The 25,841-nt window shown below is 37.2% G+C and overlaps 2 protein-coding genes across 6 annotated transcripts; both read left to right on the top strand.

The window, feature by feature from the left end:
• The first annotated feature begins 828 nt into the window (after positions 1-828).
• Positions 829-17,240, top strand: nlrc3l (NLR family, CARD domain containing 3-like). Of its 5 annotated transcripts, none has more exons than XM_079610033.1 (7): positions 829-1,019; positions 1,121-1,187; positions 2,415-2,522; positions 3,382-3,522; positions 3,599-3,890; positions 10,214-10,460; positions 14,896-17,240. In XM_079610033.1, the coding sequence occupies exons 2-7, from the start codon at positions 1,156-1,158 to the stop codon at positions 16,479-16,481; spliced, it is 2,406 nt and encodes an 801-aa protein (XP_079466159.1). In that variant the 5' UTR covers positions 829-1,019; positions 1,121-1,155; the 3' UTR covers positions 16,482-17,240. The 5 variants fall into 5 exon arrangements, with proteins under 5 accessions (XP_079466159.1, XP_079466163.1, XP_079466162.1 ...); XM_079610037.1 differs by having other exon boundaries at positions 842-988; positions 1,124-1,187; XM_079610036.1 differs by having other exon boundaries at positions 842-988.
• Positions 17,241-18,506: 1,266 nt separating this feature from the next.
• On the top strand, positions 18,507-25,841 carry chordc1a (cysteine and histidine-rich domain (CHORD) containing 1a). The gene is given in 12 exon segments (XM_079610008.1): positions 18,507-18,608; positions 20,330-20,379; positions 20,730-20,786; positions 21,049-21,128; positions 21,130-21,207; positions 21,686-21,789; positions 21,900-21,958; positions 22,816-22,886; positions 22,968-23,070; positions 23,158-23,277; positions 23,407-23,469; positions 24,577-25,841. Coding segments are annotated over 12 exon segments (1,008 nt in total). The 5' UTR covers positions 18,507-18,544; the 3' UTR covers positions 24,736-25,841.

The following is a 25,841-nucleotide window of genomic DNA, read 5'->3' as shown; positions in this document are numbered from 1 at the left end:
ACAGGTTAATTGATCACTGCAGTAGTAGCCTACTTTTTTTAAAATAAAGCTTTATAACAAATATTAAACTAAAATGTGTAATAGTTTTTTTTATTATTATTGTTAAAGAAATCCTCTTCAAAGACAATGCAGAAATTGACTGTTCTCATCATTAAAGGGATAGTTCACCCAAAAATAAATTCTGTCATTTACTCACCCTCAAGTTGTTTCAAACCTGTATGAGTTTCCTATCTTCTGTTGAACACAAAAGATGATATTTAGAAGAATGTTGGTGACCAGACAGTTGATGGACCCCATTGACTTCCATAGTATCTTTTTTTCCTACAATGGAAGTCAATGGGGTCCATCATATGTATGGTCACCATCATTCTTCTAAATATCATCTTGTGTTCAACAGAAGAAAAAAAAAAAAACTCATACAGGTTTGAAACAACTTAAGGGTGAGTTGATGTTTTAAGCATTGTCAATATTAAAAAAAAAATTGTCATTTGTAATATTAATATTATCTTTTAATCAGTCAATAGTAAAAAAAAATATTTATCTTTTAATCAGTCAATAGTAATACATTTAGATTGTTTTGCTTTTTAAGTTATAGTTAATAATCATAAATGTATTTATTCATTTTTGGCATAATCATTCATAAATGTGGTATTTATTATGTAGAAAATAGTAAAAAGATTAAACGTTTTTTTAACATATATCTTTAGTCAGTAGTCATAAATTTAGTATTTTTAATATTCAGTTGATATTCATACATTTAGTATTTTAAGTCAAGAAAATGACACAATTTTCATTTGTGGGTGAACTATCCCTTTAAGGTTTCGGTGTACGCGTCACTAATGACGTCACCGACAGGAAGAAATGCGGAAGTGAGAAGCGCAAGGCTGTAACGGAAGACATTTCGGGCGAAGTTTCAACTCAATTTGACAGCGAAATAATCAACGACATGACTTCAGTTTAACGCTCGATCGCTTCCTAAATGTTTCGGGTACGTTTTAGCCGCTTCATAAATGTTTTTGGTAAGTTCTGTCGCTTTGTTTGAGTTGTATAGCCCCAAAATATGGCGAAGAGAGATTTCACTGTTCGGCAATAAAAGAGTTTCCATGTGCCGTTTCTGAAGCAGGAGCTGTGCTGTAATCGTTTATAAGGACCATCATGAGTGAATATAGTGATTCTGATGTGGATGGGTAAGTGTTTGACGAATGTTAAGCTTTTCTCACTTCAGTCTGGTTCAACCGGCCTGCTTTTCTTAGTTCTGCCAAGCAAGGGTTAGTTTGGTTACTTGTCAGACCGGATCTGCAGAGCAAATTAAAGCACGAATAATAACCGAAAATCATAAAGTTAGTGATCAATTGTTATCCTTAAAACGTGTCATACCTTTAAGTCACCTACATTTAAAAGGTATGTGGACTGAAAAGTGATTCCACCTTGTCTAACTCCTAGTTGGGCAGAATAGCTATTTAAAAGACTAACACAGCAGCTACAGTGTGTTTATGCAAACATACGTTAATAAATATATCTGTATATGGGGTGTAATGGTTTAGGATTGCATCTGAAATCGTCACAAAACTGCAGAGATCTTTAATGTCATATCAGTTCAGGACACATTTGTATATAGGGGTGAACTCGGGTTGATTGTGACCCTTTTTGCCATTGAGATTACTGGGAGAAAGTGTCCCAATCAACCGAAATCCACCCGATTTACATAAATATAATATTTATAAATGGACAGGTGAGTTTAATCTGAGCTAGTAGTTGTTGATCGATATGATTTTGTTTTAGGTAACTTATCTACACTTTCTGTATTTCATCATTCAAACATTTATTATCAGTGTTCTCACATTTATATCTTGACATTTTGGTGCAAATTGTCTAATTCCATTTAAAACTGACAATCAAACTTGTTTATTGTTGGGAATTGGAAATATGAGGATGCTTTTTCTCACCTGATGTGTATCTGTTCAAAGATTATCAGGATTATTGCTTCATTCCCACAAGCATGTGCACTAGACCCCTAACCTGACTGATCAAATAACAAGCCACTTAGTTGGAAAGAAAACAGTTTCTGTCAGCGAATATTTTTTTTGTGTGTGTGGCTTGAAATACAACCTGCATTTAAAGAAGCAGAGTCTTTGACTCTCTTAGAGAACAGGTTAGTTCAGACATTTCGTGGACAGTCAGGTTGGTTCACACATGAGTTGCTTTGATTTTCTTGTACATTTAAATACAGAAAAGGTTCAGCCATCAGTGTTTTAATTATGCTTTTAATTTTGGCCTCTGAATTACAGGTTTCGGTTATGCATGTGCGAAAGTTTGTTGTGCGGAGCTTTTTACGATCACTTCTCACTGCTGACTTGTCGTTTCAACTGCTGTCATTTTGTTTGTTTTAACTTTGATGTGAACGTGTTTTGAAGGGTCATGACAGACCGGCCGCCCAGCAGTTATGGCTCCATGCATAGTGATGATGAGGAGGAGGATGGCAAAGATGACTTTGAACCTCCTCTCGAACCAACAGAAACAAAGTACAGTAATATACAACTTATCCATCACATTTGAGCAAAAAAAGCAGCTTAGTCTCATTCTATGAATAATAGTAATAAAACAGTTTGATGTGATGGAGTGAATGTAGTTTCTATCAGTTTTGACATGATTAATCAAGCAAAAACAAGTTATTTGGATTAAAGTTGGATCTTGTCAACTTTTGAACATGGTACAGGAGAACTCGTCACCTCTTTTTAATTTTATCATTTTAAATTGATTGTTCGTTCTTGTTTTGAGGTAAATAGGTGTGACCGGGAGAGAAATTATCCTGATGTAATTAAAAATGTTCAGCATCATTACTCAGGTCTTCGGTGTCACATGATCCTTCTTGATAAAAAGTGATAGTAAAGATTTATATTGTTAGCAAAGGTTTCCATTTTGAATAGGCTGAATGCTGTTCTTTATTCAGGATTCAATGAGGAATAAAAGTTAAAGTATCACCGGTTATAAAAAAAATATTAAGGAGCACAACATTGATGAATCATCATATTATACTGATTTCTGAAGGATCATGTGACACTGAAGACTGGAGTAATGATGCTGAAAATACAGCTTTGATCTCAGGAATAAATTAAATTTTAAAGTATATTAAAATAGAAAACCATAATTTTAAATTGTAGTAATATTTCACAATATTGCTGTTTTTACTGTTTTTTTTTTTTATCAAATAAATGCAGGCCTTGAGCATAAGAGTTCTTTCAAAAACATTAAAAATATTTCTAAACTTTAGTACTGTATGTTAAGTTTAATTTTAGTGTAGTACTTATTATGTGGTGGCCACAAGTGTGAATGATTTCATAGTCCATTTATGTATTTATATCATATTTCTATGTTGTACAGGGTCAGGCTTTACCGCTCAGGGTCACCAGAGACTGCGATTACTGAACGAACACACACAAATCGGTCCAGCATATACCAAGATGGACCGTTTCTGCGACAGCAGTCCATCATTCACAGAGAAGCCTCTCCTCCAAGACACGAGTAACTACATCCACAACACGCATGCATCTAAATGGTTTACTTATGGTCAAAAGACTCACTTCATTGTCCTTAACAGAGAGCCCATGACCCTGGAGCAATCTGAGGTGCGGAGCGACGTGAGGACAGACCGAGCGCTGAATGAGGAGCTGGATGACCGAGAGATGTGTGAGACAGAAATGCAGGAGCCGTCCAATGAGAGTGCTGCAATGGAGGTGCAGGAGGAGCAGAGCAAGGAGCCGGTTTATGATTTCGATGAAATTGTTGTACATTTTGAGGAACCGATGGAGCCTCCGCCGCCGCCTCCAGAGGGCGCCGGTCTGCAGTTTCGACACACTCACAGCTCCCTCACCCTGCGCCACGTGCTAATGGTCAGTAGCTGGTTTTAATTATGCGGTTTTGTTTCCTCCTAAATAGGGCTGTGCAATTAATCGCAATGAAACCGCACGCGATCTGGTAAAGGCTGTGATTATTTTATGTGCAGCTTGTCAGTGAAGTACGGCTCTGTGATCGGTAGTAAATGCTGCTCGATCTGAAAGCCAGAGGACGTCTTGCACACACACACACACACGCCAAAAATGCCCCACCGCAGAAGAACGATAACACGCATAATTCCAGGAAATTCCTATGGGCATCATACTATCTGTAGCTGAATAAACAGAAGATCGAAACGCTTTGATTAAACGCGACTAATAAACACGTCTGCCTTGTTCTGTATAAGAAGCCACATCTCACAGAAGGATGAGCTCAACTGTCATTATAAAGTGAGTTTGGAGTAAAAGCATGTTATTAAATGTAGGAGTGTAACAATTAGGGCTGGGCGATATGGCCAAAAAAAAAATCACGATATTTTTTTTTATATCAGTCGATATCGATAATTATCGATAAATGTCAAATCTTTATTTATTTCAAGTTTAAAGACAGATTTTTACTCCTAAGTGAAAGCTGTAGAAACCAGAGCGTTGTGTTTTTAAACTACTCTTTATTGTCAGAACATATCATGACAAACACTTGCCAAACAGGTGAACATTCACAAATCCGAGGTAGAACATTCAAACATTTGACATTTTTCCTTAACAAAATAAATATCTTTATTTCAGTAGTATTAGCTTGAGTTAGGATGCAGATTTACTTTATACAATTTATGTTCATTAACAAAAACAGTAACATCTGTAAAAAAAAAAGTAACAACATTATTTTTATTTGGTAAAATGTAATATTCTTTAGTTGTATTAAAATTAACCATTGGTCATCCAGCATCATGCATTTAGATCATGATAACCACAGATAAAATGTAACTTTATAGTTTCTATGGTATTTATGAAAACCAGTAGCCTAAATACATTATTAAAAACTGTAATTATAATCATTAGTCCTTTAATACATTGTCTACATTAATAATATTATACAATTCAATATATATATCCCACATTTCATGGTGCAGTTAATATTACTAGGCTAACGTTACAGTAAATCCGTGGTGCATGATGGGTATGTGTAGCCGGAAAAGCTTCTGACTGTATCGTTGCGCACAGTGTTTCTCATGTTCGTCAGCGCCGCTTCATCTGCCTTTAAACTGGTGTAAATCACTGAGACATTTGTGTTCTTCGCTGAATTCAAGCGCTTCTCACTGGATCTAGTGACCGAGACCGATCAGAGTAAACGCGTCTGCTCGAGTGAGCTCGCGCTCGCGCTGCCGTTTGGACTTTGAGCCGAGCGGATAAACGGTCCGTGTGGCGCGCGGTTCAAATGAGATTCGTTCCGCTTTTGGCGCAAAAACATTATCGAACATTTATCGAACTCTTGATATCGTTTTATCAAGAAATTATATCGCGATAATTATCGTTATCGTTTTATCGCCCAGCCCTAGTAACAATACATCGATATGGATCGATGCATTGATCAAACGTCTAGCGATACGATGCATCGATGCCACACATAAAATATTGATATATACGGTACCTTTATTTTGACACTCTACACATCCTCACGTAACTTTTCTCAGCTGAAATAGACGCCTGACAAGATTGACTAAACCCTTTGTCACAAAAGCCGGTATTTTCCACTGTTAAGGCATCGCGAGTTCATGTTTTACAGCAGAAACGACAAGACCCGAAAAGTCTGTTTTAGCGAATCAGTGCGCAGTATTCAGGTCAGGTGACAAGGCTGCTAGTCACTTTGAAAAGACGCGCTAGCTGAGAGGAGTTTCGTCAAAGCTGGCTTAAAGTGATCGAGGATGGATTTCAACGAGCTTGATATTTTCTCCGGGGCGTTAAAATAAAAGCGGAAACTTTTTCACGGAATCTTTCTAAAACTTTCGTTAGTGGCGAGGGGACAGCTCTCTGTATTGCGTGTACGTTAATCACAACAACAAAGTTTGACAGGCGTCTATGTCTGTCAGCTGAGGAGATTAACAATAAAAAGATTAACCAAGTGTTTTATTATGTATCATAGCAATACTTGGCTTTGTTTAACTCTGAAACATGAAATGTGGAGTTATCTGCTTTTGCCACAAAGAGAAAAAAAAAATATTTAAAAAATTATTTCAATGAACTTTAATTTTGTTAGGCCTACCTGTAAGTTATTATTACTTACAACCCAGCTGCAGTTTGATTAATATTCAAATGCACAATAAATAATAAAACATGATATATGAAAAGGAACAAGAACAGTGTTATCTGCTTTTGCAAATGAACTCTTCTGTTCATTTTCATATAACGTTATCTTGTAAATGTCCCAATTGGGAGAGAATTTTCAAAGAGTTTAATTAAACTTTCATGTTACATATTTTTGGTTGCATTTGTGAGTTAATAAATGTAACTGGTTGTGTACACTTGGCACATAATATCTAAATATCGATGAATCGATCGATATAGCCCTGAATCGACAAATATCGTATCGCTGGCTGAGAGAATCGATATCGTATCGTGATGAACTGTCCGATTTACACCCATAATTGAATGTTGTCTTTCGTTGGAAAAGAGGTTAATAAATGCTTATGTTTGGAAATATGTCTGACGCTTGTTGCTTTTTCAAATGCACGTTATAAGTGACTCAAACTCAGTGCTTTCAGAGTGAGCAGCGTTTACGGAGCCGTACATCAATGACAAGCTGCACTTAAAAAATAATCGCGATTTCAAAATCACGATAAGCCAAAGTGCGATTACATGTAAATTGCGATTAATCGCGCAGCTCTATTCCTATATGGTGGTCCTACGTCGTACAGTGAGAGCGGTTCAGAGACGGCCGTTGTCACGGTCTTGCAACCAAAGATAGACTGCGATCATTTTCTGTCATTTTTCATGACCATCTCAGTGTTTTTGCTGCTACGACCTACGTCTACTGACTAACCATCAAAAATGCAACATGACGTTTTGATCAATCCAACATGGCGCTAAAACTTAAAACTACTTGCCTCAAACTCCATTTGCTAAATTGTCATGCCAAGTTGGCCTCTTTTCCCAAGTCATAGTTCATATTCTCCTTTCGCTTCCTCTTTTTTTCAGCGAAACTATCCAAATACACTGTGTGGAGGCTATCCTATAAGCCTCGGCATGGATGGCATGGTGTTCTCAACGCGTAGCAGAAAATCCTCAGTCCAAACATTAGCGCTCTTTGGGTGGTGTTCTCGTTTATTATAAAGATCAAAAAGGGATCATTTACATAGCACTGGGTGAAGTACCATTTTAAGTAATAAAGTGCTGTCGGTAAATTGGGTGCTCACGGCAACGGTAAGAACCGTGTGTTCCCCGCCATCCACACCTTTTCCTAACTGATGGCCACACCTGTAAATATACCTAACTCCCAGTGACGTGTCACACCCAGTGCAACACTCCCACCAAGTGGCTAGAATAAATAATAGCAATATTAACCTATCCAGAAAGGGTGAATGTATAAATGGCTCCTACACACTGCAAAATCATGAACTTTGAATTCTTCTCCAGTCTTTTGTCATTAATATACAGGGACAAATCCATTCAACTTAGCTATGGAGTGTGTATCCTCCTACAATCAGAAATGCACCAACATTGGGACACTTCAAAATGTTGATTAAGACACATTTGTTTAAAGGGCACCTATTATGACATTTAAAATGTTCCTAATGTTGTTTAGGGAGTCCCCAACAACAGTTTTACGTGCATACAATGACAAAAAACACTTTTGTTGTCGTATAATATGCATTTATTTTTACCTGATTTGCTCACCGACTCCCAAATGATTCGTTCAACGACTCCTTTTTCCAAACCCCTCCTTTGCGCGACGCTAATCTGCGATTGGTCAGATGACCCAGCAGTGTTTACATAGATAATACTTATTGTTTAACACAGAGTACAATGATGCTTTTATCAATTAAATTGTGTTATAATAATTATTATAGTCCACTGCTTTGTAGTTTGTAGTAAAAAACTAAAAATAAGATAAAGAATTGAATGTTATGTTAGCGAGCAAAGCCCAGAGTTCATATTGTAAAAGCACAATCAGTCTTTGTTTGCATTAGCCCGATGCATAAACATAACGTTTTTACAACAACAAAAAATGCAGTTACGTTACTACGAGGTATTACTCTATTCTTTAGACAACTCCGAAAACAACAACAAACACTTCACATATATCAATACAATTTAGGGGTGTAACGGTACGCAAAAATCACGGTTCGGTACGTACCTCGGTTTTAAAGTCACGGTTCGGTTTATTTTCGGTACAGTAAGGGAAAGAAATGCAAACATTAAACTGCAGGTTGTTTATTACTATAAACTTTTTTTTAACAGTTTGTTTACACTTTTTTAAACACTTTTTTAATAAAATATAATAACATATATATAAAATAAAAAAAGAATAAGAAATAAAATACTGCTGCAAAGTTCTCCACTAAATAAAATACTCTCAGTCTCAAACCAATATCACATAATAAAATATAATGAAAAATATAAATAAATAACTATGATTACAGTGCAGCATTACCAATCCCAGCTTGTAGGCCTGCTCATATTTAAAAATTAAGGCTGGGAATCGATAAAAAAATGAACTAATTAATTGCACAATTTGCTGTTATAAATTGCAATTCCTCAAATATATATAACTATACCAGCTCAGCAAATAGAAGTGTACTACTGAGAAATTTCACCTTATTTGAGCGGACTTTGCTTTTCCAGTGCGTGATCGGTACATGATTGGAGTGTTTGGGCCGTTAACGACAGAGCAGAACGCGCAGCGCAAACACGGACTCGAACATTGAGCAGAGAGCGCAGCGGGCCGACACACACACACACACACACACACACACACACACACACACACACACACACACACACACACACGGAACGGAGAGTGCGGCGGCGCACGCACACACACACACACACACACACACACACACGGAACGGAGAGTGCGGCGGCGCACGCAGAGCGGAAAAGCTTTTTTTCGCCCTGCAGTCTATTTCATTGGTTTAGGTTACAGTGACGACGGGTAAAACACTGGTAAAACTTTAGAATCAGCTGCAGGGCGGGATTTGCGCTGAACGCGGAGACTTCTGCCACTTAATATGTTCGTGTGGAAACACGAAAATGTACCTATGTTCCGCACACAAAATATTGCATTTGGTCATTCGGTACACACGTGCACCGAACCGAAAGCCCTGTACCGAAACGGTTCGGTACGAATACACGTACCGTTACACCCCTAATACAATTGTCATTGAAGACCTAGAAGCTAAACGGTGCGTACACAACAAACAAAATAATAATTAAGCATACTACATAAAACATAAATGCAACAATTATTAATAACCCTTACAGGTTGTGATACGGAGGAGGAAGCTGATGCAAATACACTTGGAACTGAACCTTCCTTCAATATCAGCCGGCTCGCGAATCCAAGCTTGATTGCATTTAAGTTGGTAAAGCAATCGTCTTCAAAATGGCGCGAACAAAGCACAAGGCTCGGACTATACTTCTGTGGTATAGTTGTATATATGAATTGTAGCCACTTAGTCTTCAAATGCTCCTCCTTGGGCAGATGAAAAAAGTTGGCTTTTGAGTCACACTTCAGAACACAGCGTCTCGTCGCCCTGATGTTTTCCCTGCTGGCCTTGGAGAGCAATAAGTGGGCGTATCGTATTCAAATAACTTGACAAGTTGACGTCATCTAGTCAGAGAAAAAGCTTCGGTCTTCTAACGATTCATAAAAATGATTCAGAGTCGACTCTTACTTTTGAAAGACAATAACTTTATATACGGTGCACTTTCATATTTCAAACTTTGCAGGATGTTTTTGTTCACTTAGAACTATGTTACACACTACATGAAAGGTACATTTCAAAATTCCATAATAGGTGCCCTTTAAGGCTGCTTTTCCTTAATTGTTTTATTGCCCTTGTTGTTTGTTTATTTTACTGTATGCGCTTTGGGTTTAAGAAAGCGCATTACAAATAAAATGTATTATTATTATTAGCTTTTCAACATTTATAACTTTTTTGTTTCACTTTTTATACTTTTTTGTTTTACTAAAAAACCGGCCTATGGTCTTTAAAATGAGATCAAACTTCAGTCTGAGCTCCAAAGCTTAACATTTTTATGACCGTTTTTTGAGGACCTCAGAGTAACTTTTGTTTTTAAATTGATGCACAGGTGTTAAACTTTATCTTGCACTGTATTTAGATAAATATTACAGATGTTTCTGTGTCTTTGTCTCATTCAGGCCATGGTGAACAGTCTTGGTCAGCTCCGTCGGTCAGAGATGTCATATTATAAGCGTAGTCTGAGCACTCACTGCAATTTCAAGAAGAACTACTCGGTGATCGCGGATCTTACCGACGCGCTGGATGTGGCTGATAAAATGATCGAGGTCTGTAAGCTGGGAGAGGCTCTATATCTCACTGTGCGAAACCTCCAAAGCATCGGAAGGGACGATCTGGCCAAAACCCTGAGGAAGACCTGTAGAAGAGGTACAGATCTTTAACACGTCACCTGACAGATGCTCAAGGAACAGTTGCCCCAAAAAATAAAACTGGCATTGATATTCAAACTTTAGAGCTTTTGGTGTATTCAAACATATTTATATTTATCATTTTATTATGTGTATATATATTTCTTTGATCAAAACTGTAAAAAAGTAATTTAGGGCGGTCAATGTTCACACGATTCATTCAAAATCCTTAATGCATTCATTTAATGCAAGTAAATGATAGAAGGACATGAAATTGCAGCATTAACGTAATTTGTCACGCAGTTAGTAGGGATGCACCAAAATTAATTTTGGTCGATGCCGATAATTCTTTATATTTGAAAGCCGATAACCGATATATTGGTCATTACCGATAATTCTTTATATCTGAAAGCCGATAACCGATATATTGGTCGATGCCGATAATTCTTTATATTTGAAAGCCGATAACTGATATATTGGCCGATACCGATAATTCTTTATATCTGAAAGCCGATAACCGATATATTGGCCGATACCGATAATTCTTTATATTTGAAAGCCGATAACCGATATATTGGTCGATACCGATAATTCTTTATATTTGAAAGCCGATAACCGATATATTGGTCGATACCGATAATTCTTTATATTTGAAAGCCGATAACCGATATATTGGCCGATACCGATAATTCTTTATATTTGAAAGCCGATAACCGATATATTGGCCGATACCGATAATTCTTTATATTTGAAAGCCGATAACCGATATATTGGCCGATACCGATAATTCTTTATATTTGAAAGCCGATAACCGATATATTGGCCGATACCGATAATTCTTTATATTTGAAAGCCGATAACCGATATATTGGCCGATACCGATAATTCTTTATATTTGAAAGCCGATAACCGATATATTGGCCGATACCGATAATTCTTTATATTTGAAAGCCGATAACCGATATATTGGCTGATACCGATAATTCTTTATATTTGAAAGCCGATAACTGATATATTGGTCGATACCGATAATTCTTTATATTTGAAAGCCGATAACCGATATATTGGCCGATACCGATAATTCTTTATATTTGAAAGCCGATAACCGATATATTGGCCGATACCGATAATTCTTTATATTTGAAAGCCGATAACCGATATATTGGCCGATACCGATAATTCTTTATATTTGAAAGCCGATAACTGATATATTGGTCGATACCGATAATTCTTTATATTTGAAAGCCGATAACTGATATATTGGCCGATAAACCTAAATCCAAATTTTTATATAATTTGAGAGCCTGATAACAATTTTATGTAACCTTTTTGAATTGATTCCAATAATATTTCAAGCAATTCAAAACCATCATGTAGAACTGTGTGCATCTCTCTGCTGAAGGAAAAATTATTTTACATTTTCTTGCTGGATAAACCAATCCAGCATCTCGCTAGTAAAGTTTTGATGGATAAGGATGGTTATCAAGGTAAAGATGATTGTGATGTCGTACAGGAGTCGTACAGTAAGCACATGAGTTCTGTATATTAATGCGCAAACAAACAGTTTGTGCATTCTCGACACTGATATACATTGTTTATGCACAGTCAAATTTCAGTACACATGCGTTGCTTTCACACACATTCAGGATAATCATTTGATTTGTCTGGTGTTGTTGCTGTGTTTAGTAATTCTGAATCGATTCTGATACGTGTAGGCATTTATGCAGTCAGGCCAATGAGGTTGGTTTAGTTGTTTTGGCTTCTGGTCTTGTTCTGTATCACAACATTACTTATCTAACATGTAAATAAGGTCTTTGCTGTTGCACTGTACACATGCTGAATTTTTTTTTTCCATGTGTGCATAGGCCTGTCACGATAACAAATTTTGCTGGACGATAAATTGTCCAAGAAATTTTCGCGATAAACGATAATATTGTCGATCTGAGACCATTTTCATCTAGAATAATGATAATGGCATAATAATGCACATACACCTTTCAAAATTCAATAAACATTTATTTCCAAAGACTATTTAACACTGAAAATGGAAAACATTTTCAATATCCACAATAACAATGAACAAAACAACCAAAAACAATAAAAGCAATGGACTCTTAGTCTCTCAGTTCACACAGATGATAATGAACTAGTTTATGTTCATAGTTCTTCTTTTTTTTCACATATCTAAAAATGAACCTTTTCACGTTCATTTGTTAAATTCTTTTAACAAAGATTTAGGCTATTATTAATAATAATGTTATTTCAACACAATATCTCGTTATTTCGAAATAATATGTGTGCGTGCATCTGTAAATCCGGTAACGCGTGTATTGATTTTTATTAATAAACAAGTGTTTTCTCTAAAAGTGTCGACTCTGCTGCAAAGATGAAGTTGACGATCGCCTTCTCCGTGTGAACGCGCTTATAGAGAGAAATGCACATAAGCCTAATAATCGATTACATAATCAGAGAGTAGCCTTTTTCTTTTTTCGTTTTGAATTATTTCGTTTAAAGACATTTCAAGCTTTGTGTATTTGATGTATTTGTCATGTCTGTGTGAGGCATACACTGAGTTTCGTTAAGTTAGGATGTGCTCTAGTTCACGTGCGCAAGTGAGCGCGCGGGCGCCTCCGTTATATTTATTTCGTCGGCCTATTCATTAAATACAGGCAATTGGTTGATGAAAAATTGATTAAAATTAAGATACAATTTATACAAAACGAAATTCACTTTAAAGAAAGGCTTTCTATAACAACTTCAACTTCAACGGTCGAAATCATGTCTGACCCGCTCCATGTCTCATATTGCGCATCCGATCTCGGTCGGGCTGTTCACTTTTCATAAATCAACATAAATGGGAAAAAAAAATAACATTATAATATTTTAACAAATATGAAACGCGCTTTTTTTAATGGCTATAGTATAGTAGGCCTACATATCCTACTCTCTATTTGTACACATTTCTGCACATTAATTTAATTCTGAAGTTTGCACACACAAGTTGAAAGGCATTTGTTCAAATCAAGGTCACGGATAATTGTGCGTGCATTTATTAGCCTAATCATTATGATACTAAAATCCTAACAAATAGGCTATGCTATTTACAAAAAAATCAGATGAGTTCTCTCGAAAAATCTCTCGTTCACATTCATTGTATGAAAAGTGATTCGTTCAGTTCAGCGTTCGGCGAAAATATGAACGCGTTCAGTGAACGTCGTTCATTGAACGCGTTCAGTGAATGTCGTTCATTGAACGCGTTCATGCACAACACTGGTTTTAGTCGATACTGTTTTACAACAAATGCGACATACCGGCTCGCTCAGGTTAAGTGGTTCACCACGGTCATTCGGTTCCCTCTTCTCGGCAGTCGCCTCAAGCACTCCCGCCTTCCCACACAAAGTCCACGTGACTGACAAGCGCCGCCTGCCCACACAAAAGACAATGCAACTGACAAGAGGGTTCACTTCTCCTACGCTAAGGAAACGAGAGTTGTCATTCAGTCGCGGATAACAAACAAGTATGCAAATGAAATTATCGCGGCTAGAAAAATTATCGAGGTCATTTTTTTTATCGTGCGATTAATCGATTTATCGACTATCGCGACAGGCCTATGTGTGCATACATTTCTGAATTATATGGACTCCTTATATAGTTTGCTTATTTGGTGTCCTTTCGGAGTCCCCAAGTGTCCTTTTAGGGAAATCACCTAAATTTACCTTGAGAAAACCTTGCTTTAATCTGATGGTTTACTTTGCTAAATATAGCAAATTACAAAATGAACGTGTTATGTAGATAAATGGTGTATTAATTTCACGATAAGTGCGCCATTAACTGTGATTAAAAAAAAGTAATCTATTGACCGCCCTAAGTATTAGTTTAAAATGCTTTTCTATTTTAATATATTTTATTCCCGTGATCAAAGATGTATATTCAGCATCATTTCTTTAGTGTCACATGATCATTCTGAAATAATTCTAATAAGCTGATTTGCTGGTCAAGAAACATTTCCATCAATGTTGAAAGCAGTTTCCACAGAAATCTGAAGCATCGGACACTGATATTTTTTTTCAGGATTGATTAGAAAATTCAAAAGAACAGCATTTATTTGAAATGGAAATCTTTTGTAACATAATAAATGTCTTTATTGTCACTTCTGATCAGTTTAATGCATCCTTGCTGAATAACAGTATTAGTTTCTTTGGGGGGAAAAAAAGTTTTGATTGGTAGTGTACATTTTTTGTCTTCTAATTCCCAATATTGATTAAACAGACCGAAACGAGTAATCAGTACATCGTTAAAAAAAATTTTTTTAGTTAATTCACAATAAATTATAACTTTTGAGTAAACTGTTCCTTTCATTTGAATATGGCTAATTAGTTCAGTATAGAATGTGGTATAAAATAAACCTAGCATGTAAAAAAGCATAATACATTTTCTGTTTTGTTTCTTCACAGCTTTGTTAGTGTATGATCTGAAAGAAGTCCTCGACAGGCGCTATTACTATCTTTACGAGGGTCGATGCCGTCCAGGTCAGCAGCGCTACATCAGTGACGTCTACGTCGAACCCGTGACCGTCATCAGAGGCAGCAGGGAACCAATCAACCTTGAGAACGAGGTCCAACGCATCCCGTACACGGTCGAGGAGACGCCAATCAGGGCCGCCGACATCTTCCGGCCCCTTCCTCCCGAGCAGAAACCAATCCGTACGGTCATGATGACGGGGATCCCTGCCTGCGGTCTAACGGTGGCCGTGAACAAGTTCGTCATAGATTGGATGGAGGAAAAAAACAATCAGGACTTTCAATTCGTGTTCCCAATTCCGGCGAGGGAGTGGCACATTGGGAAACGTGGACAGCTGAGCTTCCTAGAGACGCTGTCAAGCTATTTCGGCGAAGCCGAAAACATCGGATTCCTCGAGAAGGAAGATTGCTTGAGTCTCTTCATTATTGATGGGTTAGAAGTTTGCCGTCATCAACTGGACTTCGAAAACAATGAAACCGTAACGAGTGCCAGGAAGAAAGCGCCGCTCGATGCCCTTCTCACCAGCTTAATCAAAGGCACGTTGCTTCCGAACGCTTGTGTTTGGATCACCAGCCACGTCACCGCCGCCCACAAAATCCCTGCCAATTTAATCGACAGGTTTGTAGAGTTGAGAGGACTCACGGATGAAAACAAAGAGGAGTACTTTACTAAGAGAACCACCGAACCCGAGGTCGGCAGGAAGGTTTATAACCAAATGAAACGCTCCAAAGCTCTTGAAATCATCTGCCATCTTCCTCTCTTCAGCTGGATGGTGGCGTTCATCTTCGAACGGGCGTTTCGAGATCCCGAATACGGCAAACATCCGCCTGGCATCACGGCGTTTTATTCGCAGTACATCGTCGTCCAAATGAACCGCTCGTTCGAGAAGTATCGCGGCTGTAACGTGGAGGCGCAAAGGTGGAAGGATGAAGATAAGACGTTTTTAGACATGATGGGGAAGATGGCGTATCGGATGATTCAAGAGGGACGGGACTGGTTTAACGTGGCCGATTTGAGAAGCGTTAACCTGACGTATGAAGATTTGCGCACTCGGGAAGAGTTAACCACCGAAGTCAGGCGGGCGAGCAAAGATGTAGAGACGTGGGTCTTCAAGTTCGTCCACGTTACCATACAAGACTACATGGCCGCCATGCACGTGTACGTGGCGTTTAGGAAACACGCGAAAAACGTGTTTATATCGAGCCAAATGTCTTGGTTACAGGGTACAAGCAAGGATCGCCCCGTGATCGAGATGTACCGTCCCGCCATCGACCGCATGCTGGCTTCTCCGAACGGACATCTGGACATGTTTCTCCGCTTTTTGATCGGACTGGTGACTCCGGGAACTGAGGATAACCTCCGTGGATACCTGCTCAATCACTATCACCCCAAAGCCAAAGGCACGGAGGACGTGGTCAAATACATCAACAAAAAGATGAAGGAAAGCATCCACCCCGACAGGTGCAGGAACCTGAAGTTGTGTCTGGTGGAACTGGAGGAGGGCAAAGAGGAAAAATGAGTGGAAACCGCAGAAAATGGATCAATCTCTCGAGCGGGACTGTGGAACACTAAACTAAAAGCAGCGTCCCGCACTAATCGATCTGTCCAAGGGTTAGTTCACCCAAACGTGCACAGAGTTTAGTCACTGCTGCCTTCATTGAACACCGATAAAATAAACACTTTGTTTATGAGGTAAAATAAGCATGTGTTTGAATGACATTATGATGTTATTTGCAAATTCGGGTGATTTAAACCTGTATTTGTTTGGTGAGCTGTTCCTTCTTTTTGGTGCTGAGCAGAGAACATTAGTTTGCTTGTTTGTGTCAGTCTGATGAGAACAGATGATAAAGCACTACTATCATTAAAGTGCGCTGGGGCTGAAGAACTGGACGTCCAGAGTCACCAGCACCCAACGCAACCTCTAGTAAACACGCTATTCAGTGAGCATGCATAACTAGAGTTTATTATCCTGACTCGACTGTGTTCTGAGGCTTGTTTTTCTTCCGGTTTGTAATCACAAAATAATCATTCATCATTTTACTTATGCTTCAGGTTTAGACTTGTGTAAGAAATCATGTAGTTAGTTACTGATCCAGAATATATGTTCAAATAGTCCAGTCTGCTTGGATACACTGACATGCATTTGAGCAACATTTTATTTTTATTTTTTTATAGGTAGTGTGACTAAATATGGGTTGGAAAGCCATGGGTTGTTGATATATGTGCCTTTATTGCCATTTTGTTATTGAGTAATGTATAATAAAAAATGTCTCTTGTAGTGGTGGAGTATGGTATTTCTTACCATAGTAAATACATTTATTGTGTGAGAGAGAGAGTCTGTGTGTGAGCTTGTGTCTGCGTCCGTGCGTGCGTGTGTGCGTGCGTGTGTGTGTGTGTGTGTGTGAGAGAGAGAGTCTGTGTGAGAGAGATAAGGTAACATTTGAGGGGAAAGGTCTCTTTTTTTATGTTTTTATTGCCACAGAAAAATGTCAAGGCTAATTTGATCAGGATTTTTAAATCATAAAAAAAAATCTAATGTAAAAAAACTTTACCAGCTTGTCACATGTAAATGAGCATATTTGCTTATTTGTAGTGATGGGGTGCATTTAATTACTGTTATGTAATTAAATGCACCCCATCACTACAAATAAGCAAATACAGTGATGTATTCATATTAGTTTTTTATAATACAAAAACTTCTTTGCACATAAAAAAATAACTGATTTGCACATAACATATTATACACTTATTGTTGGTGCTTAAAACTTTCATTGAGAGGGGAGCCTGAGCCAAATCTAGAGACCATTTTTCCGATCTTTGCCGATGTTGCACGAGTCCCTGCCATGTGCTGGTTCGGGTGTATCGCGGAAAATTCTAGAGGTAATATTGTTTCTCGTTGGACATAAAATGATTTTCCTCCAGGGGGCGTTTGGCGGCTCAGAAAGGCGAAACCTCCATCCAAACATTCAAATCTCAAGACATTTATTACCTTTTTATTGGAGACTCGTGTACAATAGAAAGCTACAAAGTTTAAATGTATTGATTTCCAAGAATTGGTATCTGTGATAGAAATGTAAATCCGTCAAAGCAATTTTTGAGAAAATAATTTTTATAAAATATCATATCGTATTCGTAATCAACTGTGATTGGCTCATCCTGACGAGCGCTGAGAAAAGTAGCCGCAACCACGTGACAACGCTTATTTTAGCAGCGTTTAGGACAATAATTTACATTATGTGTTGGCAGCGAGAAACCCTAAAAGACATAAAATTGAAAACACAGTGAATCGTTGTAATATAAAAATATCATTATACACGGACCCACCACATTTATCGCATGTAGATTCATTCTGACCGCCGATCTACCCACTTATTTCCGTTTCTGCGGTCAAGTGTCAGAAAAGTTCGCGAATTTTCCCGAACGCGTCGCGAGTTTCCGGCAGAGGAAAGATCCAGCGCGAGGCACAATATACACGCGCGCGCCAGACATCAAAAACCGAACATTCAGTGTAATAAAATACAAAACCATTGTTTATACATAGGCCTATTGTGAATACTTCGTTTGTGTCGTGAACCGTCCGTAATGTCTGTGCTGTGTTATAATAAAGGCTGCGGGCAACGATTTGATCCAGAAATCAATCCGGAGGGTGAGTGTTTGTTACACTAATCTAGTTACAAAGTTTATTCATAATCTAAAGTATTATTATTTGTGTATACCGCGCTATCTATTATTTACCTTCATACTCTTATGTTTCAATGACCTAACAAGAGCATGCATGACTCTGTTTTCTGTAAGAAACAACAGTCAGAAATATGCAATTTTGTTAATAGAAATATAAGGCTTGCTTTGTAGAATATAATGCATATAAAGTGTGTTACTGTGAACTGGACAGCACTGCATACTACTAGAGCTCAATTAATTATGTACTGTCCTTATCAAGGGCTCTTGCATTATAATAAATCATCACCAAACATTATTAAATGTAAAAAAGATGATTCATTTGTAAAGAGAAATTCCACATAACTTACAATATTTTCCATATTGTTTTACTGAAACATTACATACTTGAAGCATAAACTTACAAATCATTTTAGATTTAATATTTTTTATATGAATTATCTTTATTATTATTATTATTATATAATTATACTATACAGATATATTAAACTGATATTTGTGATCACATGCCACACTTGACACTGCTTGACAAACATGCATATAATGTTAGTTAATATTATTTTAAGTGTTACCCAAGTTTACGTCTAATTATCTAATTATAATAAAGAGCTTTTTTCCTGAACTTTCCTGAGGAAAAAAAATATTTTTTACAGAAAATCCTTGAAACATTGTTTTACATTGATGTTGCTCCCTCATTCAGGTTCAGCTCTGATTCAAGAAAAATGTATGTAGGAAAAAAATAACAAAAATATGAATTTAATAAAAATAATAATGTAAAAAATGTATTCATGAAAGCTTTTTTTTCTACATTGGAATACTTGATCACTGGAGCGTCACTTCAGAGCGTCATCAGCAGCGCTCAAAAGATCTGCCCTTATGTTGTTGAAGTTTGATTATTTAATAAATTCATAATAAATAATAATAAAGCAAGATACCCTGTTGAAATATGTGAAATGTGTAGTTTACCGGTATATAAACTGTAAAGTATAAATGAAAATGATTGTGACCGATGTGAAGGGGGAGGAGAATTTATACGTGTGTCACGACTCACGTTTAGTGGATAAAACTCTTCCGCAAAGGATCCACCCGTGTATCCCTATCATGGTGTATCCTCGCTCATGACTCCTCAGGAAGCTCCTCGATCCTCGCCTCCTCTCGTGTGAATTAGAGAATCGAGATGTCCTGCAAGATGGCTGAGCTCGATCGGTTTCCGGGTCATAGGATGGAGGACAGAGGAGCGAGGAGACGAGGAGGGACATTGAGAAGCACCCTAAGTGTTTTAAGTGTAAAATCATTTCAATCATGACAACTCTTGGATAGTTTTAGCATGTTATTGAATAATGTTAATGTATTTGGTCTTAGATGTGCTTCACTGCTGTTGGTTATTACTGTTACCGAGCAAGTATGGACTCACTGCTAATAGATACACAGTAAGATAATACACATAAATCCTGTAGCAGATCTAGGCAGGTGGAGCTGGGGAGGTGGAGGCGTTCAGAGGAACTTCAGGACCAGCTTACAGCAAACTAACAACCAGATCATTTAAATGTTGAGCAAGCGATCTCATTGGCTGCAGGATCAGCAGAGGCCAATCAGCTTGTGCCTTGCGGTAATGATGTGATTGCTTGCATGTTGCATGTAAAAGACCATCAGCGCCCTCTAGAGTTTCATGACTGCTATGTTTTGCAGATGCGTGTACGTACCATCCTGGAGTCCCTGTGTTTCATGATGCTCTGAAGGTGAGTGCCTGAAGATAGTGGATATATTAAGTATTCATTATTTTTTTTTAATTCTAAGCCCTGTTTACATCTGGTGTTAATATGCGTTTTGGTCGATCATTGAACGCATTCGACCACATGAGCGCTTACAAAAGCTTACGAAAGCAATCCGGCCGAATGTGCCTCTAGAAAGGGTCGAAAGTGGACCAGCTCAAAACACTGTATTTAGTGTCGTCCACTTGTGACCAAAATGCATCTTAATACCAGCTGTAAACGGGGCCATAGTGTCGATATTGCAGTATTGCATAATTGCAACTTAAGTGCACATCGCTTTTATTCAGTCTTTCTTTCTTTATCTCTTTTTTCTTCAGGGTTGGTCGTGTTGTAAGAGACGGACAACAGACTTCTCCGATTTTCTTAGTATTGCGGTAAGAGTCTCATTCTCAGATCTCAGCAGAACATTTTACACACAAATAAATGTGTTTTTGTGTTTGGATGGTGTGTAAATACAGCACGCAGCTTCAGAAGAAAAGTTTTGCATTGATGTGCTTTAATTCTCAAACTGTCAGTTGCTAACCGATATCTGAACCATGTAAAATACTTTTATCTCTTCGATATCGCTGAGTTCTGTCACTAAGATAAAGCAAATGCGTGCGACTGTCTCCTGTTTTACGGCTTGTTCTCTGTCAGGGCTGCACTAAAGCTCCTCATAACAGCGAGAAGCCGCTTGAACCCGTGAAACCGGACGTGAAGGTCTCCGGAGAGAAGAAAGCTGGAGGATCTGAAACCCAGGTTTAATGAGTATATCATCCAGGCCCCCAAACCACTGGAGTTCATCCAGAGACCCAGGTGACTCTTCCTCATCTTCATCTTCATCATCACCATGCATTATGCCAATGCTACATTTTCTAAATGTTATAATCATTCGTTAACAAACAAGTATTCATTACTTCAATGAGTTCATTGTTTCTGGATTAAATTATTACAATGTTTAAATTAATACATCTGTGATTTTGTATATGTCAGTTTCTGAAATAACTTCAGTTAGCTCTGATATCCGATCACTCTAAATTGTAATATGGACTCTTTCTGTAAAGATGCTTTGAAATTGTGAAAAGCGCTATAGGCCTACAAATAAACGTGAATTATAATGGCTGCTAACCTCAAGTTCATCTAAACGTCTTCTGTAGAGCAGCTTCACAGCAGAAATTGAACTCATTTTTTAATTAAACTGTTCAATGTTTTTACTTTATTTTCTTGTTTACTTCTGTGAAGCTGCTTTTGTAGGATGTGTATTGTATAAAGCGGTTTATAAATGTTTTTTCAGCGCCGAGGAGCCGCTGCTGGAGCTGCAGAGGAAAGTCTCCTCGTCTCTGATCCAGACGCTGGAGAAACTCAGACTCGCAGACGCCGCTCGGCTCGAAGAGAAAGGTGACGTTACATCATTATAAACTTGCAGGAGCTTCTACATTCATTCTCGTTTTATTTAGTCACATGACCATCTCATGCAAAACCTGAAATGTGCATCTCTTGACCTTCAGAAGAGGAAGGAAGTGAGGTCAAAATTGGGACGGCGTGTAAAAATGGAGGCTGCTCGAAGGTTAGAAAGCATTTCTTCTGTATGTTATTGTAACTTTACAATAAGCTCCTGTTAGTTTAAAGAGGAACTATTATGCTTTTTTTCATATTCATCTTTCTTTAGTGTGTAATGTTTCTGTTTGAGCAAGAGCTCTATATCAGTGTCAGTGTTTCTGAACTTCCTGAAACGCCTCTATTGTAGTCTTGAGTTTCTTCCGGGAACGAACACGTCACAATATTCCTCATTTAAATAATTAATATGCAGAATAAAGGGGCGGGGCCTGGTTGAGTTAGTTAGTAGTGTGTTGAAACTAGTGGTTATGATAAGAGGCGGGACATTTCCCAAACACACTCGAAGCACTTCACCAATCACAACACACAGATACACTCGACCAATCAGAACACAGTGGGCTTCACAGAGACAGGAACTAAACAGAGCGTTACTGACAGACTGGGAAGAGAGGAGCCGCAACAATGGAGAATATGAGGAAAATAATGTGTTTTTTGAACATAAAAGCATGAAAACCTATTCTAGTAGAGCCAGAAAACTAAATCAAGACATAATATGGCCTCTTAAACATCATTAAATGCATTAACTAACGTTGAGTGATACATTGTCAGTATTTTTAAATCTTTGTAAAAAAAAAAAAAAATCAGTTAATGTCAGCTCAGGACCATTACATAATATTAACAGATACAATTTTAGATTTGATCTATTAGCATATTTGTAAATGAAGATTAATAAATGGTTTAGAAGTATTTTTAGTTCGCGTTTACTAATATACTTAATGTTATCAGATCGAACATTATTGTTTACAGTAGTATTAACCTTTTTTAAATTAAATATGTGTGCTAATATTATGCCATTATGATTATCAGACATACAACGGACCGAAGACTGATGCAGAAACGTGTTCATATCATCCCGGAGTGCCCGTCTTCCACGAGGGGTGAGGAGGATTCATAAATGATGCTGAAAAGCGACTATTTCATCTTTTTAGACGGTATTTCATGTGCCTGTATCGTTTCAGGATGAAGTACTGGAGCTGCTGTAGGAGGAAGACGTCTGATTTTAACTCATTCCTGTCTCAGGACGGCTGTAATAAAGGATCACACCAGTGGAGGAAAGACACGGTGAGCCGAGCAATGGCTTCACATCCATCAGGTCAATATCACATGATATATATGATTCTCAAACGCGTGTGTTTTCTGTCCCTGCAGGGTAACAAAGTGGCTCCATGTCGATTTGATTGGCACCAGACAGGAAGTCATGTGACCATGTCTATCTATGCAAAGAACTCGAATCCTGAGCTTTGCTCTGTGGAAGCGAACAGCGTCTCGGTGAGGGAGCTCGACTGTTTAAAGTGATATACTGTGCAATATATGTGTGTTTTTGCCATTGTCCAGTGTGCTGATGTTAGTTATTAATTGTCTGTACTTTTGTTGTCTGATGAATGATTCTTTCGGCAGCTGAAAATGCGTCTGATCTTTGAGGGAGAAAAAGAGTTTGAGCTGAAGATGAGCCTGTGGGGCGTGAGTTTCAGGAACCATACATTATCTGGCGTTGAGATCACATTATTGATTTATTCATATTTTGAACTAGCTTTTATTTTTATATTTTGCATTTTAATGTTAGTTAAAGGTTTAGTAATTGTGTGTTTTTGTCTCTCTTTTTTTTATTTTTTTTATTAACTTTATTTCAGTTTTAGTTTGATATTTTAGCACTAAAATGTTGTCTTGGCAAACGGCTGAAATACAATAAGTTAATGTTTTTTAATATTTCATTTTATTTCAGTAGATGTTTATTTTAATTAAAGTAACAAATGTTTTTTTAGTTTTAGTAACTATAATAAATATGTATTTAAAAGTTTGATTTTGTTTATGACCTTAAAAAAAAAATCTCTAAATTCTGTGCATGAAATTAGTTTGTTGACAACAGTATTGTTGAAATAAAGCTAATATAAATATTAGATGAAAAGTAAAAAAAAAAATGTTGAAAGAACTGATAGAAATAATTTCAAGTTGAAGTGCTGAAATTACTAAAGCTGAAATGAAAGTTAATTAAAGCTTAAAATAAATAGAAATGACAAAAGCACATAACAAAATACAAAATTCTAAAACAAACAAAATAATAAACCTGAAATTAAAAATGAAAGCTGGATTATTATTTTTTTTAAATCTAATTCAAAATAATAAATATGAGAGTATATAAATAATACTATAACAACACTGGTAGACAAATATAAACTGTGTCTACACACAAACTTGTTTTCAAATGTGACATTTAGTTTTTTATTTTAAATGAATAAGTTAGTGGAAGGAAAAGTAAATGTAATTAACTTATAACATATTACATTAGTTGAACTATGTAATTCTCATACTTCCATTTATTCATGCCATATTTGATTGGATTACATTAGTAAAAAGTGTGAAAAAGAGACTCAGCACTTTCAAGTCAATGATTTATAGTGTGAATTTCATCCATTAACTGGCAGTACAGCACAAATAAGAGGAAAAGCACAAAACCTGTTGTGTTTATTAGACATGAGTTGTGTTCATAATGACAAAAGAAGAATTCAAAGTTCATGATTTTGCAGTGTATTTGGGTCGTTTTGTTGATAAATGATGTGTGTTTGACAGGTGATTGACAGCAGGAAGAGTGTTGTTAACATGATGGCCTCTAAAGTGGAGGTGGTCATGAAGAAGGCGGAGCCTATAACCTGGGCGCGGCTGGACACGCCCCCTCCAAAGCCTCAATCGACCAATGAGAACCAAGACCAAGAGAAAATGATCGCTTGACTCCCGCCGACACGCTCAGGCTCTCAGACAGCAGTGATCAACTAAACCTGCATCCTCAAATCAGCGAGATTATTGATTTACTTTATTGGAGTTCATAATAATCCGATAATATAGATTGTGTAGGATGAGTGCAGTTGCAGACTGTTCTTGCTTTACACTTTAATCAGTTTAGATGTGAATGAAAACGAAGCTGTGAGGGTCCGGGATAAAAGTACTTTTAAACAAACTTAATATTAATATAAAAACTTTATCAAAATATAGTAAATATAGCATATGCAACTAACTACTTTTAACTGTTGGAGCTGCTGCAATTTCAGTTATTTTTTATATCACATCACAACAGTCAACTAGTAACTCATTTTACTAGTTGGTTTTATTAATCAGGAACTTGTAATTACGGTAATTTTAACATGACATCAATGTAGCATCACTTCTTTTGTTTCCTTCCCCCCTGCACTTAATGTTTTCCACTTAATTTGTGGAAATGCTAATTTCATTGGGTGAACAATTCGTTTAATATCTCACACAGCATTGTTTTCAGTGGTGTCTGATTCAATACGGCATCTAAAGTCTTTCCAACATGATTTCACTGAATTATAAAATTTCAATATGGCAATAAACCAGATTTGGTAACTCTAGCTTTCCTACTGTAGAGGTGAGAGTAAGATGAGTCAAATTACTGCGCATCAAAATGTTTTAAAAAAAGTGTTTTGGTTATTTCCTCTGTTATGTTAGTGCTGTCAACATTTATACAAGCAAATATACCTGTTGCCTTTTTGTTGTTTTATCTTTCCATGTTGTTTTGATGATTTACAGCCTTAATTTTCATGCAGATTCTCTTCCTAAACAACAGTGTTATCTGAGTTTAAGTTTAACAGTCTCAATTCAGCCTGGATTAGGTTTGCTCCTGTCATGGATTGGGAACTTTTGTTCATGTCGTGTCATGAATGTAGTCGATGGAAGAATGAAGCATCTTCAGACTCGGGTTTGCCATTCTAAAAATAAACTGCAGTAAAATCACTGAAAACTAAATGAAATATAAATGTGTTTGTGTGCATCTGGTGGAGTTTGTTACTGTAAACATTAAATTATTTTACTGTACTCTC

Source organism: Phoxinus phoxinus, assembly GCF_949152265.1.
Source record: "Phoxinus phoxinus genome assembly, chromosome: 4".
Taxonomy (NCBI): domain Eukaryota; kingdom Metazoa; phylum Chordata; class Actinopteri; order Cypriniformes; family Leuciscidae; genus Phoxinus; species Phoxinus phoxinus.
Note: the sequence above shows the minus strand (reverse complement) of the source record. Positions and strands in the feature narration are given on the sequence as shown.